The sequence below is a fragment of the Triturus cristatus genome, chromosome 10 (genome assembly GCF_964204655.1).
Source record: "Triturus cristatus chromosome 10, aTriCri1.1, whole genome shotgun sequence".
NCBI classification, from domain to species: domain Eukaryota; kingdom Metazoa; phylum Chordata; class Amphibia; order Caudata; family Salamandridae; genus Triturus; species Triturus cristatus.
Genome location: NC_140593.1, coordinates 1237619347 through 1237637567, shown reverse-complemented (window position 1 = coordinate 1237637567; position 18221 = coordinate 1237619347). Strand labels below are relative to the sequence as shown.

General features: G+C 51.5%; 1 protein-coding gene across 5 annotated transcripts in view; it reads right to left on the bottom strand.

Annotated features, from left to right (window-relative positions):
• Nucleotides 1-18221, bottom strand: part of HUWE1 (HECT, UBA and WWE domain containing E3 ubiquitin protein ligase 1) — a 1878220-nt gene that overhangs the window by 23739 nt on the left and 1836260 nt on the right. For all 5 annotated transcript variants that reach the window (XM_085629865.1, XM_085629862.1, XM_085629866.1 and 2 more), the window contains one exon: nt 13003-13120. In XM_085629865.1, coding sequence (XP_085485991.1) covers nt 13003-13120 — 118 coding nt within the window. The remainder of the gene's footprint in view (nt 1-13002; nt 13121-18221) is intronic.

The following is an 18221-nucleotide window of genomic DNA, read 5'->3' as shown; positions in this document are numbered from 1 at the left end:
ATGTGGAAATATGCGTCCTGCAAGTCCAACGCTACCATCCAGTCTCCGGGGTCTAGGGCAGCTAGAACCTGAGCCAAATTCAACATCTTGAACCTTTCCTTCCGGAGGAAGGCATTGACGTTCCGGAGGTCCAAGATAGGGCGTAGGCCCCCTTTGCCCTTCTTGGGAACCAGAAAGTAGTGGGAATAACAACCACGACCTACTTCTGGGCTCGGAACGCGCTCGACGGCCCCATTGGCCAAGAGGGCCGAAACTTCCTTGTGGAGAAGATTCAAATGAACCGCCGAGATACGGTGGTGCTGCGGTGGCATGGCTGGAGGGGTCGTCTCGAAGGGGAGGGAGTAGCCCCTTCGGACGATTTGCAGCACCCACCTGTCCGATGTGATGGACCGCCAGTGGAGCAGGTGATGGCGAACTCTGCCGCCCACTGGCGTGGAATGGGCCTGAAAGCTCGGACTAGGAAGGCTTTGAGGCGGATGCTGCCGGGGTGGATGTGGGCTGACCTCGTCGTCCTCCAGAACCGCCTCTGCGGAAACCACGTCCGCGCGCAGGTTGGTTCTGCGGCTGGTGGCTAGGCGCACGTGAGGAGGCACCCCTTCCTTGGCCACGAAAGGGGCGAAAGGCGGAAGATTGCGACCGCGGGGCCGAGAGGCCCAAGGACTTGGCCGTAGCCCGGGAGTCCTTAAAGCGGTTCAGCGCACTGTCCGCTTTCTCGCCAAACAGGCGAGTGCCATCAAACGGCATGTCCATGAGAGTGCTCTGGACATCGCCCGAAAATGACGTGGACCGCAGCCAGGCGTGACGTCTAAGCGCCACTGTGGTAGAAATGGCCCTACCCAGCGAGTCCGTGGTGTCAAGCCCACAACGTATAGCATGTCGCGCGGCATCCCTCCCATCGGCCAGAGCCTGGGTAAGTCGTGTCCGGACCTCCTCCGGACACAGGGGCAGCGCGTCCTCCACCGCATCCCAAAGAGAGTGGGAATAACGGTCCAAGAGACAAGCGGTGTTCAAAGACCGCAGGCCCAGACTAAGGGAGGAGAACAGCTTCTTGCCAAACTGTTCCAGTCTCTTGGAATCCCGGTCCGGCGGGGCGGTCGGGAAAGAGGATTGGGAGGTGGAGGCCTGGATAACCAGGCTCTCAGGGGTAGGGTGTTGGGACAGAAAACTGGGGTCGCCCGGAGCAGGGCGGTGGCGCCTGGCGACATTCCTGTCCACAGGAGGAACTGTGGAGGGCTTGGACCAGGTGCCCTGCAGAACGTCAATGAGGGCCTCATTGAATTGCAGCTGAGGCTCAGTGGAGCTTGCTGCAGACTGAAGCACCTCAGTAAGGACGTTAGTCCTCACAGCCACGGCAGGCAGCTCGAGCCCAAGGGCTGCGGCCGCCTTGCGCAGCACCACAGAGAAAGCAGCGCCCTCCTCCGAAGCCACAGTCGGAGGAGAGACAAATCCAGTGTCTGGAGAGGTATCCAGGCCACTGGCCTCCCCCAGTTCATCTGCCCAGTCCTGGGACAGTTGAGCCTGAGCGGCCATAGGATCCTCGGATCCCTCCCAGTTGTCCCCATCATCCGACTCCTGGTATAGAGGAGAAAGTAACGGAGCCGGGCGGTAGACAATGTGCCTCTAGCGGCGCCGATCTCGGCGTCCATCGACGCCGGACCGGCGCCGGGCCCGGAGTGGGACTGAACTGGGGCCCGACGTCGAGCGGAGTCGACGTCGGGGGTGGTACCGGTGTCGACGCCGGCGGAGGAGGCGTGACTAGGTCGACCGGCGTCGACAGGGACTCGAGAGCGGGTCCCTCGGGCGCTTGCGGCGTCGAGGCCGGAGCCGTCAACGGCGCCGGAGCCACCGGCAGGCAAGGCAGCCCAGTCGGGTCCGCGGGCCCGAAGGCGCACCAGCGGGCACCGACGGCGGAGCCAGGTCCCTCATGGCCGAGAGGAAGGCACTGACTTCCGCCGGCGTCGCGTTAGTCCCAGGGACCGGAGGGTATGGGGACGTGCGCGGCGCCTGCGGCTCCGCCGGAGCCGCGGGGGTGGAACCACCCTGACCCTCAGCCGAGTCGCGCGACCGGCGAGGGGAGTCCTAAGAGCGGAGTCGCCTCTTGGACTTCTTGGAATGCTTCGACTTACCCGAAGACTTGGATCCCGACGACCGATGGTGACATCGGCTGCGGCTCCGCGACCGATCCTTGGACCTCCTCCTGGACCGGGATCGAGAGGCGAATCTCGAAAAGCTTACAGGACCGCTCCCGTCTAGCCTTCGAGGTCAGGGCCTTGCAGTCCGAACACGACTCCGCGTCGTGATCGAGGCCCAAGCAGTAAAGGCACCGGCGGTGATGGTCCGTAACCGACATCAATCGGTTACAGTCCGTACAGGCTTTAAACCCAGGCATCCTACCGGCACCGGTGTCGAGACACGATCAAAAAGGATCAAAAAAGTTAGTCAAAAATTGACTAAAGGGGTAGCTCTCCCGGATCTGCGCTTACTGGCGCGGAAAAAAGAAGAACTGACGTCAGCGCGCAAGGGCGGCGTCTAAGTACTCCGACGACGTCATTCTGGCGCACGACGCCGAACGCGGAGCCGCAGACGACACCTAGCGACGTGCAAGGGGTATTGCTGACGAAAAATCTTCCGGATCCAGTCTGACGCCTGGGGATATTCTAAGGTGAGGAATCTAACTAACGTGTTTCTTTCAGATGGCCACTGTAGGGAGCTCGAGGTGGAGAGCCTCAGCGGCCCTACGCAACACCTCTGAATAAGACCCACCCTCCTCCGTAGCCATGGTAGAAGGAGACAGTGTGCCAGGTTCTGGAGAAAAATCCAGTCCACCTGCGTCCTCCAAATACTCTTCCCAGTCCGGGTCGAACTTGCATTGGGCTGCGAGAGGTCTTCATACCCCTTCAAGTCCTCCGTAACCTGCAGGGCAGGCAGAAAAGAAGGAGGAGGATGGAGAAAGGGATAGAAATTCCCCATCAGCATCGGAATCGGCGTAGATCGACACTGGCCCGGCACCGTCTCCATGTCGGGGTGGAAGCCGGGGACGGCATCGGCCAGGGAGCCGGCCGACGCTGGTGGAGGTGCCGTAGACGTCAATGTCGATCGTACGAGGCCAACCGACATCGGCTGGGATCCATGGGGGTCTCGCGGCACCAAGGCCGGAGCAGTCGACTACGTCGGGCCGGAGCCGGCGGCGAAGAAGGGCGAGGACCCCTGATCAGACCCGCGGGGCCCAAAGGCTTGCCGGCGGGGCCCGACGGGCCAAAGAGGCAGGCCATGGCTGACAAATTCCTGCTGCTAGAATGGAGTCGCCGACAGACCCGGAAAGGGCAGATAGGCCGTCGGCAACTGTGTAGCCTCCGCGGGAGTGGCACCACCTTCAGCCGTGCCGCGCGACAGGCTAGGGGAAGGCGAGGAGCGACGTTTCTTCGATTTCTTGTGCTTCGCCTTACCTGACCCAGGTGCGAAGACACGGACCTCGAACGGTGCAGAGCCCACTCCCGGGCATCAAGCAACTTTTGGGACTGCTCCCGGAAAGTTTTCTGAGCCATGGCCTGGCAGTCAGGGCACGACGCGGTGTCGTGGTCACGCCCCAGGCAGTAGAGACACTCGCAGTGCGGGTCTGTCACCAACATCGTGTGGGGACAAGCATCCCTATACACCAGGAGTCAAAGGCTCAAAAGAACAGAGACAAAAAGTCCAAAAAAACTAGGTCAAAAATTGACTGGGGGTACCGCTCTATCTGGATCTGCGCATGCTGGCGCGGAAAAACAATGAACAGAAGTCAGCGCGCGAGGGCAGCGTCTAAGTAGGTGCCGCAACGTCATCCCGGCTATCATGATGCCTACAAAGTTATTCCAAATAGAATGTTGCGGATTTCCTATGGAAAATAGGTCCTAACTATCTACTGGCAACCGCCAGTAGGATGGATGGATGGATGGATGGGGATGGAGATATAGATATAGATATATATATATACACACATACGAGGAAACCAAGAGTGAGAGTATTCAAAAGAATACAGATCAGACTAGGAGCTTACCAGCGCAATGTTTCAATGAAGCCAGCATCCACAGTGAACATGCATTCCGTTTAAGTAGCGAAAAAGGGTTGCGCTGATTAACCTGACAAGAAAAATCAGAGTATACGGAAAAACAGATAACTATGTACCAGGTCTCATAAGCGGCACAACAATATGTCTCTATAAGAAACGCTGAAAGACAGAAGCCGTGCAAATTTAACATACCGAATTGCTTCAAAGAAGCATGGGAACAGAGTAACTTCCCAACCGGAAGACACTTCTCTTTCAACAATCCTCTTGAGCGATAAGCTCATACTCGGAGGTAAAAGAATAAAGAGTCACAACTTCCTTAAGTCAAGATGGTACTGAAACAAAAACACCTGCTCCTTGCAGGAACACCATCTGGTGCACCAAAAGAGGACATGAAACTGCCCTACCAAGGCCTACCCTTGACAAAGGAAGAGCTTGATTCACCTATACAATCCAAGTATAGACCAAATAGCATATAAACAGAGAAGGAGGCCTGAGCCCCGAAGAGATGGGCACCATCAAATGGCATGTCACCCAAAGTCAACTGTACAGCCTCTGAAAAACCTGAAGCTGCTAACCAAGCAAGATGCCGTAGCTCCACTGCAGATGCCATGGTTCAACCTACAGAATCTGTAGTGTCCATGCCACACCTAATTGACGGCTTAGCTGCCCGTTGACCATCTCTTATCAAGCCAGCCACCTCAGAACGGAGGTTATCCAGAAGAGAATGCCACATATCCGGCAAAGAATCACACAAAGCATAGGAAAAACACCCCAGCACACAAGATGTGTTGGCAGAGCTGGCAGAAGCAATGATGTGACACCACATGCATCTTGACTCTTAGAATCCTATTTCACTGGAGTCTTGGGCGCAGAATCCACATCATGAGAAGATGCTGCAGCCTGTACCACGAGGCTACGATGTCTATGGAGGCAAACCAGGTGCAGGCAAATTTCTGCGAGCGATATCCCGATCCACCGATACCTTTGACTCAGGCTTGGGCCAAGTTCCTAATAAAATATCAAACAGGGCCTCACTGCGGAAGAAAAGGCTCATTCCCCATCTGTCTTTGGTAAAGGACCTCAGTCAGAGGGTCGGTAGCCCCTCTCCTCAGTAAATCTGCAAAGGTAGAAGTCACCTCAGAAGCGAGACTAGAGGGAGAAAGTAACCCCAAAGCCTTTCCAAGAGCAGCAATTCAGCTCTCCTCCACATGCAATGTAATAGTATCAGAAATGGGCTGAAAGAACAAGTTACTTACCTTCGGTAACGCTTTTTCTGGTGGATACAATATCTGTCTGTGGATTCCTAACCTTTTGAATACACCCTGCGCCAGCATTCCGTGGGAAAATTCTTTCCTAGCTCTCACACGTCGACGAGGACGTCACAATAGTACAGCTCCGCTCGCAGCACCGTCTGACGTCATCGGAGCCACAAAAGGACCTAGTCAGCGTGCTGACGTCAGTTCCACCCATTTTTCCCGTGCAACCGAGGCAAACGGGCGGACCAACACATTTTCAAATGCACACATAGCATATCAAATATATACATATATATATAAATTCACAAATGCATAAATAAGAAAGGCATAGAGAAATAGCAACAGAATAAGCATTTCTCATTAAAATATAAACATGATTAAGACCTATTAAAATAAAATAATTTTTGGTAGAAACAGGTGGAGGCGGGTGGGAGCGTGAGGAATCCACATGCAGATATTGTATCCACCAGAAAAAGCGATACCGAAGGTAAGTAACTTGTTCCTCTGATGGATACATCTGCCTGTGGATTCCTCACCTTTTGAATAGATTCCCAAAGCCGTACCTCTCCCGGAGGAGGGTGTCCACCTGACTAGACCAAAAAATCCTGCAAAACAGAGCAAGCAAAATGGCCAACCCTCCTAACCCCAGAGTCCAAGCAGTAATGCTTTGCAAAGGTGTGGAGGGAGGCCCAAGTTGCGGCCTTACAGATATCAAGAACAGGAACACCTCTAGCCAAAGCAGAAGTAGACTTAGCTCTGGTGGAATGAGCTCTGATACCTTCAGGCAGTTCCTTCTTGGCCAGGCCGTAGCAAATCTTGATGCACTAGATAATCCACCTGGAAAGCGTCCTCTTGTGCACTTTCCCAACATAGCCCACGAAGAGCTGATCGTCCAGCCTCAGATCTCTAGTCCGATCCAAATAAAAGCGGACAGCCCTCTTAGTGTCCAACCTATGCAGTCTCTCTTCCTCCTTGGAAGGGGGAGGGGAGGATAAAAGGTTGGTAAAGTGATGGATTGTCCCATATGAAAAGGGGTAAACACTTTGGGAAGGAAAGCAGCCCTGGTCCTTAGAACCAACTTATCCGCATGAATGGTCAGGAAAGGAGGTTTCGAACCAAGAGCTTGAAGCTCACTTGCCCTCCTAGCCGAGGTAATGGCAATCAAGAAAACAGTTTTAAAAGAAAGAAGCCTCAAAGGGCAAGAGTGAAGAGGCTCAAACGAAGAACCCATTAAAAAAGTGAGTACGAGATTCAAATCCCACTGAGGCATAATGAAAGGTGTGGGAGGATACTTATTTGTAAGGCCCTTAATGAACCTCATGACAATGGTGGACTTAAATAAAGACGTCCGGTAAACATAAAAAGCCCGACAAAGCCGATAAATAGCCCTTAAAAGTGGCTACAGCACAACCTTGCTGTGCTAAAGAAAGAGAAAACTCCAAAATATTAGACAAGCGGGCCTTCAAAGGGTCAATGTCTCTCTCTCCGCACCACTTAACAAACCTGCACCATCTGGAAGAGTAAACAGACTTAGTGGAGTGTCGCCTGGATGATAAAATAACATCCACTATATCCGGCGGGAGAGAGAAAGAACTCTGGTTGCCCCGTTCAATCACCAGGCATGAAGTTGTAGGCTCTAGAGGTGGGGGGTGTAGAACCTGTCCCTGCGACTGCGAGAGGAGGTCTGCCCTGAAAGGGAGACGGAGCAGACGTCCCTGCGACTGCGAGAGGTCTGCCCTGAAAGGGAGACGGAGCAGAGGGTGCGACGAGAGGTGAAGTAAGTCTGTGTACCACACCCTTCTTGACCAATCCGGGGCGATCAATATAACTTGGGCCCTGTCTTGGCGAATCTTCCTCAGAACCCGAAGAATCAAGGGTATGGGAGGAAACGCGTAAAGGAGTTGTGAGCTCCAATCTATCTGAAACGCATCCCCCAAAGCTCCCTGCATCGGAAACTGGAGACCGCACAATAACGGGCAGTGCGCATTCTCGTGAGTGGCAAACCAGTCCAACCGAGGAGATCCCCACATCTGAAAGATGTGATAGACACCTCCAGATGAAGCCGCCACTTGTGAACGGCCGAGTAACGCCGACTGAGACTGTCCGCACGAACGTTCAACACACCGGCCAGATGATTTGCAAACACACAAATCCGTTGGCCCTGAGCCCAGGACCAGAGCCGCAGAGCCTCTCGACAGAGGCGATATGACCCTTCACCTCCCTATTTGTTGATGTACCACATCGCAGTAATGTTGTCCGTCAGGACCTGAACCGGCTGACCGCGAAGGGAAGGGAGAAAAGCCTTCAGTGCCAAACGTATCGCCCGCAATTCCAGAAGGTTGATGTGAAGCAACCTTTTCTCTGGAGACCAAAGGCCTTTGACCTCCAGATCCCCCAGATGAGCACCCCACCCTAGAGTGGAGGCATCCGTGATCACTGTGGCCACCAGCGGAGGAGGCTGAAAGGGCTTTCCTTGAGACAGGTTGCCCTGCACACTTCACCAAGACAGCTCCGCTGCAGCTTCTCTGGAGATTCTGATGTTCTCCCCGAGATCTCCGTTGTGCTGATACCACTGCCTGCGGAGGCACCACTGGAGCGCCCTCATATGCCAGCGCGCATGGTTGACCAACAGAATGCAGGAAGCAAACAGACCGATCAGACGAAGGACCTTCAGGACTGGAACAACCGCTCCATCGTGAAATAAAGGAATCATTTCCTGTGTGTCGTGAAACCTCTGCGGAGGTGGGTATGCTCGACACACAGAAGTGTCCAGTATTGCCCCTATGAACAGGCTGCGCTGAGAAGGCATCAGGTGAGATTTGAGTACATTTATCGAAAAACCCAACTTGAACAACAGTTGAGTTGTCACTTGCAAGTGGCGCAAAACCAACTCTGGAGACTCCGCTTTCAACAGCCAGTCGTCCAGGAAGAGGCAAACAGGAACCCAATACCTTCCGAGATGAGTCGCTACCACCGCCATCACCTTTGTAAAGACTTGAGGCGCGGAAGTGAGACCGAACGGAAGAACTGCAAACTGGTAATGTTGCAATCCCACCGTGAACCGGAGAAACTTCCGATGCGACTTCAGGATGGGAAGATACGCATCCTGCAGATCGATGGACACCATCCAGTCTTCCTGTGGCAGCGCAAGGAGAACCTGAGCCCAGGTCAACATTTTGAACTTTTCCTGCCTGAGGTAAAGGTTCAAAATCCTGGAGGTCCAAGATTGGTCTCAAGCGACCATCCTTTTTGGGGATCAGGAAATATCGGGAGTAAGAAACCGGAACCACCTCCATCGCACCTTTTAGGAGTAATGTAAGAACCTCCTGCTGCAAAAGCAGCAAGTGATCTTCTGAACAACCACCCTGGCGAGGAGGGTAATGAGGAGGAAAATCCAAACATGGGAGGGCGTACCCATTCTCTACAAGATTCAAGACCCAACGATCTGATGTGACCAGTCTCCAATCTTGTAGAAAGTGGGACACCCGACCTCCAACAGGACCAACATGTTCTAAGATGGGGAATCTAGAACTGCTTTACTGATGTACCAATGGTGGCGGGAGGGGAGGTGGAGGAGGAGGAGGCCTGTTGACAATTTGCACCCCTGAGGCCTGTCTTATTCTCCCCTCTGTATGATTTGTACAAGGGATTCTGCTGTTGGCTCTGCTGAAATTGTTGGCGGCTACGAAAGGAAGTAGATCTCGCAAAGCCCCGATATCTTTTGTACCCATAACCTCTAGACTGCACCTGAAGGCCTGAAGATCTTGCAGTAGCTCAACTGTCTTTGAAACGTTCCAAGGCTGAGTCCGCCTTTGAACCTAAGAGCCTTGACCCATCAAAGGGCAAATTCAACAAGGTCGCCTGCACATCAGCCGAAAAACCAGAAGACTTGAGCCATGCCTGTCTCTTTGTAGCCACAGAAGACCCCATAACACGAGCCACAGTCAGCAGTGTCCATGCCTGACTGAATCACTTGTCGTGCTGCGGCCTGCGAATCTGAAAGGACTTCCAAGAAGTTGGCATGATCCTCCTCAGGCAACTTAGGAGCCAATTGAACAACAGAGTCCATCAATGCATGTATATATCGTCCAAGAAGGCAAGTTGCATTATTTGACTTTAGAGCCATACTCACAGAAGAGAACACCACCTTCTCAGCTTGCTCCGTCTTTTTAGAGTCTCTATCACCCAAAATGGTAGGAAAAGCACTAGAAGACTGTTTTGAGCAAGAAGCTTGGACAACTAGACTCTCCTTTGTCGGATGCGATGAGAAAAAAAGCCGGATCACCAGGGGGCAGGCTTGTATCTTCCCGAGATAGAACGAGATCCAGCCGGAGCCTACAAAGGCTTCTGCCACACCTTCAGAATCGGATCTGTTAAGGCATCTGTGAATGGAAGTAGGGGCTCAGAAGTTGACGAAGAAATATTTAAAACTTCCGTCGGTATATTGGACTTAATCTCAGCAGAGGGAAGTTTATGGCCCAATAAATCAGCCTTCTTTAGGACTACATGGTAAGATGCAACGTCCTGTACAACACATCCACTTGCAGATGGTAAGTCATACTCAGGGGAAGTATGTAGGCAACTAGCTTCCTGAAGGCCTTCAAACTCATCCACAGAGTTCACAATTTCTCCTTCCTCCTGTTCTTGCCAACACTCCTCCTCAAGCAATCTCTGAGCCTCTCTCCTGGAGCGCTGCTTAGGCAATGGCGTCGGCGGAGCCACACGCAGCGTCGGAGAAGACACCAGCGGCTTCGATGGAGGAGCCTCGACATCGAACATCGACGTCGATCGAATTCGAGGTGGAGCAGACTCCGCAGCTGAAGGAGTCCGGGGAGCTGGAGTAGACTATCTCGGCGCCTGGGAAATGCCAAGCCGAAGTCGACGGCATAAAAGGTGCCTGGGGATAGAACTGAGGCACACCCAGGTTGAAAGCCAGAGGACCCACGGGGCCTGAAGGTGCGCCGGATGGAGTCAAGGCTCTTGTAAATAAACCAAACATCGCATTGAGAAAATGCGAAGTCAGCCCCAGGAGCAGGAAATGGAGGATATGGATCCGTACCTTCCTGTAGGGGAGTCACCTGAGGTCGCACTGGAGCCTGCGGAGCCGGGAACGGCGCCCGCACAGGTGAAGCCACACGACCTGGAGAGGACCCTCCCGGGGCCAGTGACGTCGCTGGAGCCGGTGATTCTTCATGAAGCAAAGAAGCCTCTGAAATCGGCGACGCCGCAGCCGGAGATGGTACTGGTGTCATTCCTCGACGTCGTGGTCCGAGGATAAACACAACAGGCAGTCATCATGCGGATCCGTGATAGACATGTGTCCGCCATACTCTCTGCAGGGTTTGAACCCGGTCTACCTAGAAGTAGCCATACTAAACAAACTACGATATTCAAAGTTTTCCACGATGAAAATGTAGAGCCCTGAAAAAAGACGTTGAGCGTAGACTGAGCGGAAAAAAGGAAACTGACGTCAGCACGCCGACTAGGTCTTTTTGTGGCTCCGATTACGTCACACGGTGCTACGAGCAGAGCCGTACTATTGTGACGTCCTCATGGACATGGGAGAGCTAGGAAAGAATTTTCCTGCGGAATGCTGGCGCAGGGGGAATTCAAAAGGTGAGGAATCCACAGACAGAAGTATCCATTAGAAAAGCCCCGTCTCAACCTGAGAAGGAACCAACAGCAGCAAATTTCCCTCAGTCTGCACTCTCGACTCCGCATTCAACGCTGAACGACACCGAGAAGGCGCCGCCTCTATGTAGATAGGAGGAGGAGAGACTATTTCAACTGATGCAGCCGACATTAGTGCCGGAGTTGGCTGGTCAAAAACAGGCACTGTAGGTGGAGACACCGAGGGACTGTATACCTGCAGATCGTTGCCAACCCACTGACTGACGGCCCAACCATCACTGAAGTCGAACCCTCCGAAAGAACCCCACTCATTTCCTTGGGGCCCAAAGGGGCTCCAGAAGAAGATGGAGTCCCAAAGATGAGGGGTAAAGTTATAATACTCTCTCATCTGGGCCATCAATGGCCTGTCTCCTGGAAAGACGGGGAGATGCGGTGCAGAGTTGTGTAAGGCCTCTTCAACCATCGAGCAGGAGCAGCTGTGGGAGACCGAGTCTTGACACGGTGAAACCGGAGAATGCCGCAACTTCAACCGCTTCCTACCTTTTGACGTCCCTGGAGAACTACATCCTTTAGACTGGCTTCGGCTTCTAAATCGACCCCGCGAACGGACCGAATAGGGGGACGGGGAGTTTGGAAACAGATGATAATCTTTAAGCACCTTCAGCTTAAGCTTTTGGCAGGAGTCTCAATCCTTCGCATCCTGGCGATCGCGTAAACACAACATACAAATTGTATCTGTAATCGACATCAGTCGACTACAGGACTCACAAGAGACTCACAAGGCTCAAAGTCTGAAGCCATGGAGAATATCTGGCACACTGTTACCAATGATGCAAACAAAAAACACACAAAAAAACTTTAGAAGTAGGCCAAAAACAGCCAGAGGAACCACTTCTCCAAATCCGTGTTGCAGTGCGGAAAAGAAGAAAACTGACGTAAGCGCATAGGAGCAAAACATATATGGCTCCACTGTCGTCATGACCGGACTCGACGTCATCACGGAGCCGTACGGCGTCGGCAAGCAGAGGTACTGCTGAAAACTTTCCGGATTCAGTCTGACGCCTGAATTCTAAATTAAGGAATCTGCGGCTAGATGTCTCTATCAGATACTAAGTTCAAAGCTGAAGGCAGCAAAATCAGAGTGCACTTAAGTGAGACAGGTCATGCCATTTGATTTGACAGCAAGTTGCTAAGGGTCCAAGAGACGGTCAGAGAATATTGCGGAGAGTCTGCATAACTAATTCACCACCCTGCTGGGAAGGCTGAACGAGAGAGATACTTGAGCTAGAAAGTTACCAATTTAAGCTTGTAAAAGGATGGTGGGGCAGAATTGGAGGAGGATTTTTTTGGTCATGATTGTACTTAAATTATAGAATTTAGAAAGTAGCCCTGATTGCATTAAGACATTATGATTTCCATGTTTTTGCAACATATTCCAAATTTGAGTGGGAAAATATTCAAATAGTACAAGAATCCATAAATTGTGCTTGAGACCCAATCAAGCTTACTTTGTGCAGAGCTAATTTAAGGCATAGGCAAAGTGGGCAATTGCCCAGGGCTTCCGCCTTCCAAGCTGGCACTCCAGGCAGGGTGATAATGATGTGCTGAACATTTGTTTTTAATATGACAACTGGACACACTATGCTTGCCCATCTTTGACCCTTGACCTGTAAAGCTCTCAGGTGGTAGTAGCAATTAAATTAGAATAAATCTGTCTCCCTCCCCCTACCTCATCCCCTCTTTACCTTTCTCTACAACTGGTGTGCCTACAGCCCTCTCTGTCGACCGCTCTCTGAATATCACACTGGTTATCTGGAGTTTGTAGCTGTTTTGATACTTACATTTCTGGAAATGAGGCACCAAATGTAATGCATAATTCAATACGGTTTGTCATCACTAAGACTCGCTTTATTGGGTGTGTCATGAATTCAAAGTTGCTCTCAACAAGGGGGCTTAAAGTAGGTTTTTCCCAGGGCCTCAGAAATCCTTAAGATGGCACTCACTGTGCCTAGCCTCGGAGATTCAGTCGCACTGTGCCTAATGGGGAGGTGGAAGCAGTATACTTACCAGTCATCTTCATCTGGCAGACAAGGTGAACATACTCCTTCTTGTTTTCCTCCGTCACTAGAATGTTGGCACCATTGGGTTTCAGATCGCGAACCTCACAGACTCCAAACTCCTGGACCTGTGAAACCAAGTATAAAAGGGACACAAACCAATGGTGAATTGATTGGTTAAACTGCATGATGTACTTAGCATATGCATGAGCAAACACAAACAACTACGGGCATGGCCTGTTACAGACAATGAAAGTAAACGTTACTATAATCCTAGTTCTGCAACGTAGGTATGTTCACTAAAGTGACAAATGTAGACTTCCCCTGCTTTTGTGCTTAACATTTAATTGTCAAACTTAGCATATGCATTTCTAGGAGGTGGAGCCATTTGCCAAAAGCAGAAAAAATCTCCATTGCTTTAACAGGCTAGATTTATTTCCAAATTATTTTATTTCAAATAATAGATAAAGTATTGCAGCATTTTGAGGAAATTGGGTGTATTAAATGGTGTGGATATGTGACCTCATCGTGTAATACAATTCCAGACCCTTTAGAACCAGTTAGATTTAATTTGTTAACCTTCGCTCTACTCAGGGTAGATGTGGCTCTGAGCAGTCAGGCTTACACAAAGGAACAAGTGTAAAGCATTCAAACAGCACGCAAGACTCAAATCAGACAATTTATAAAAAATAGCTTAGATTTTGATTTTTTTACACACACTGAGAGGGTGAGCCCCGAGGTGTCGACTTCTTTCCCTTTCCCACTACAAGGACCAGACACCCTCATAACAGGGGACACTCATGTCAGGGACAGACACCCACGAAACAGAAGCACGGGAAGAAACACACCTTTTTCTCCTGTTCCCCCGCAGACCAGCATTTGTCCGGAAGATCTCGTGTGGCCACATCGAGCGACGGAGAAGCAGGGAGGAGCTGACCCCGGAAGTGAAGTGCAGGGAGGAGCTGACCCCGGAGGTGAAGCACTGGGAGAGGTAAAAGTACGACCCGCCCAGGAAGGGGGGTCGTCGTTGGGAGGATGAGTAGTCCGACCTGTGGACTCTAGCGGAGAGTCACGGAACACCCGACAAGAGGAAGAACACGCCGACAGCGATCCGAGCGGAAGCGAGGAAGACGAAGCAGACGACCACTGGACCGAGGAATGGTGGAGTCCTCCGGAGGTTGCTGAGGAGCGGCCGCAACTCTGGAGAGTTGCGGCGGGGCCGGTGAGTACCGATATCCACGGGACAAGTGGGGAAGATCGAGAGAAGGGTCGCGGGTGCTTAAAGAAGAAAACGCGAGGGGGGAGGCTGGTGGAGGAACTTCCTGACCTACGGAGAGCAGTGTAATGTACTTCTCACCCTCTTGGCATAGTCAGCCGTGACCAGTGTGCGCATGAGTTTGTTGTTCCGTTAAAAATACCTCTTTCGTCGATTGCTTTACTTTGCGTCCCAGAGCCTATCCTCCTAGCTCCCAGAGCCTATCTTCCTAGCTCCCGTTCCACCTCACTATCCCTCGTAGCCCTCACTAGTCTAGAGTCACAGTTTTCCCTACTTACCCCTACAGTACTCAGAAGCACCGGGTGTTGGTGACGGCACAACATGACAATAGTACTACTTAACCAGAACTCACAAACGGCCACCATTGTTTGTTTTTCTCTCCTCTGAGCCTCCGGCCAAGACGCCACGACGGACGGAGCGGAGCCTCTATATGGGGCCACAGGCCATATAGGTGAAGTCACCGGAACCAACCCCCCACCTTCCCACGAAGAGGATCCCAATCGAGAGTAAGAAGACATCTCTGATAACTTGACTACCCCGTTTGTGCTACCTGACAATAAAACCACTTCCGTTAGACAATATATAAAGCCTCCGCGTCTGTATAACCGACCCCGTCTCCCACACACACTAAAATGAAAAAGATCTACTGGTGGGTTCCGGAGATACAGAATTTACAAGGTATAGTAAATGAGGCCCTTTCACTTAACCACAGACCGGCATTGGCACATTAAACAAATTTGACACTAAGATGCTCAAGGAAGTTAAAGATGCTGCACAGTCGATGGCGGTCTTCCTGGGCTACTCCTTGGTCCACTGGCTTGGTGAGGTGATCCTGGCCAAATGGGTCGACGTCCCTCAAAGTCCTCTCGAGCTTGCATAAATCCAGTCCCCCCATTCAGCAATCAGCTGCCAGAACCTGCTGCTCTTTTACCGACACTGGCTTCACACTGCCAGAGTTTTTAGCTACCACAGTGAACCACTGATCAAGTTACAGTCACATGAAAGGGGAAGTAGGTGGGTCTTATATGAATCTATGAAAGATACCAGTAAAGTAGAATCACAGTTACACGTAAGTGCCTTTCTCCAGCATTGGACTAGTCATAGATTCTTGAGCTCAAATTAAGATTATAAAAGCAATACACTGACTGGTAGGAGGCTGGAATGAGGTTAACCTTATGAAAAGAGGTTCCAAGCACCACTTGTCCCAATGCCGATTGTTTCCTGGCTTTAATAGGAATGCAGTAATGTCTTGTAAAAGGGCGCACAGTTCTCCAAGTTTAGGAAAGTGGGTTTCTGTTGCAGTACCCCCCCCCCCCCACACACTTTTCACCAAATTTCTGATGCACTTTGAGTGTGCATTGGGTCCCTGCCAATCAGGTTCCCCGTGCCTGTGTTCTTTCTCTGAACTGTACCATTGTTTCCACAGTTGGTACGCCTCTGGCTCACATGTATGTTGCCTGTAAAAGGTACCAGTGGTACCAAGGGCATTGTGACCAGAGAGGGTCCCGTAGGGCTGCAGCAGGTATTGTGCCACCCTAAGGGACCCCACACCAAACACATGCACACTGTCACTGCAGACTATGTGTTGGGGTGTATCTAAACCAAAAGAGTCAACATGGCACACCTTCCTGGGTGCCATGCCTACACGCCACTGACTGTGGCATAGGCAAGTCACCCCTCTGGCAGGCCTTACAGCCCTAAGGCAGGGTGCACTATACCACAGGCGAGGGCGTAGCTGCATGAGCAGTAAGCCCCTACAGTGTCTAAATCCATTTTTAGTACGTGGTCTAGGAGTTTGTCAACACAAACTCCACAGCTCCACGATGGCTTTGCTGAAGACTGTGAAGTTTGGTATCAAACTTCTCAGCATAATAAACTCACACTGATGCCAGTGATTGATTTACTATAGAATGCACTTCAGAGGGCATCTTGGAGATGCCCCTTGAAAAACTACTAACTTCTAGTGTATTGGCTGACTCGTCCTTGCCAGCTAGCCACCACCAGACAGGTTTCTGACCTTATGGGGTGAGAGCCTTTGTGCTCTCGGAGGTCAGAAACAAAGCCTGCTCTGGGTGGAGGTGCTTCACATCTCCCCCAGGCAGGAACAGCAACACTTGACAGTGAGCCTCAAATGCTCTCACCTTGTGATGTGCTAATTGGGCAGCTCCAAGTAGTGGAGCTGCCCGCCCTCCTTTCCAAGCCCCACTTTTGGCAGCAGGACAGGCAGAAAAATTAGTAAGCCGAGTTGGAGTGTCCACTTTAGCCTGACACACCCCTAGGATCGCCAGGACCTGAGGTAAACCCCTCTCTTAGAAATTCTCCATCTTGAACTGGAGAATTAGGCCCTATAAGAATTGGAATGGGCTCCTCACCCCACAGGTAGGGGGCACCCGAAGAGTGTAGTCACCCTAGGGGACAGTAGCCATTGGCTCCCCAACCTCAGTAAGACCTTTCAATTTAGTATTTAAAGGTTTCCCTGAACCTCGTTCCTCAGATTAGACCTACGAAGATGAACCAAAGAGTCGTGCAGCAGTGGAGAAGACAATGACTGACTTGGCCCCAGCCCTACCGGCGGTCTCCTCCTCCAGCGACCCTGCTCCAAGAAACCGGCGTGGCCCACAGCCAGAAACATCCAAGAACCCCAGAAACCTGTGCTGTCTTCAACTTAGACTTTTCACCTGTGGACACCAGATTTGTCCAGCAAGCAACTAACTCAAGGACTCCGAATCTAGGTGGATCTGTGACACTTGCACACCTCGGCACCATATGCTCACGGCCGGGGTCCAGGTGACCCACGACCCAGTGAAGTCTCCCTGACGATCCTGGGATCCAGAATTGGACCACCTCTCCTGACCTGCCACTCAGCGCCTGCAGCCTCACCCTGAAGGGTTCCCACAACTGTGACAGAATCTGGTGAGAGAAACCAGATGCCCAAATACACCCCTTCACCCGCAGCCCACAGGCCTAGGAGTGCCCAACCGACAGTGTCTTGGTACCCCTGCATTATCCAACTTACCTCTCCAGTCATGGGATTCCTGCAACCAGCCTTCTGAAACGAGCCTGCAGCCGATTTCTCCAACGAGGCTCTCCATTGGTTTGTACAGGGCACCAAATGCCTCCTTTGCACTCTGCACTCAATTGGTAAGGATCACCTTATTGGACCCTGTACAGTGTACCCTAGGTACCCAGGGCATAGGTGTACCCTAGGCCTCAAAGGGGCTGCAGCATGTATTATGCCACCCCTGGCCTGACCTTCCAATCAGACACAACTGGCTGATCACTCAGCTGGGGCAAGGTCGTGTAATCACCCCTTGCTTAGATATAGTATACCTATATCTACCCTTAAAATAGACACATGCGTACCTATCAGCCACTCCTATGGCAGGCCTTAACAATCCTGGAGGCAGAGTGCTTGGTAACATGCGAGATGGTACTCTAGCATGAGCTGAGCCCGTCTGCAGCTTTCGGAACCATGTCCTTATAGCTGTTCTATGATATCACCTACCATATACTTCTTAAAGTACCTTATAATCTTAAACGGTTATGGTAACTATGGTTTGGCTTTATCAAAACATGTCGTGTAAGGTGTCTAACACTTTGGAATAATACCCCCATACCATTTCTGGTGATGAGGATATTATTCCTCCCTTCTAGAGGAAGAGACAAGTTAAAATCCTACTTTGTTGTTTAATTCTGACCAAAACCTCAGCATCACAAAATGGATGCTGCTGCCACAGACACGAGTCTGACCTCCTGCAGCTGGGAGCCCTCCCAGTCAGGGAGGCCTGGACAATAGATTTCCTGCCTTGGGAGGTGCGAGCACTGTGAGAAGTTGGCCTGATGTATGATGTCACTAGTTCTAGTGTACACCTTATATCAGTCCAAACAACCCTTATGGTGATTGGCTGTAAAGTCAACCTTATAGACCAGCTATCCTAGTGGTAGCATGGACA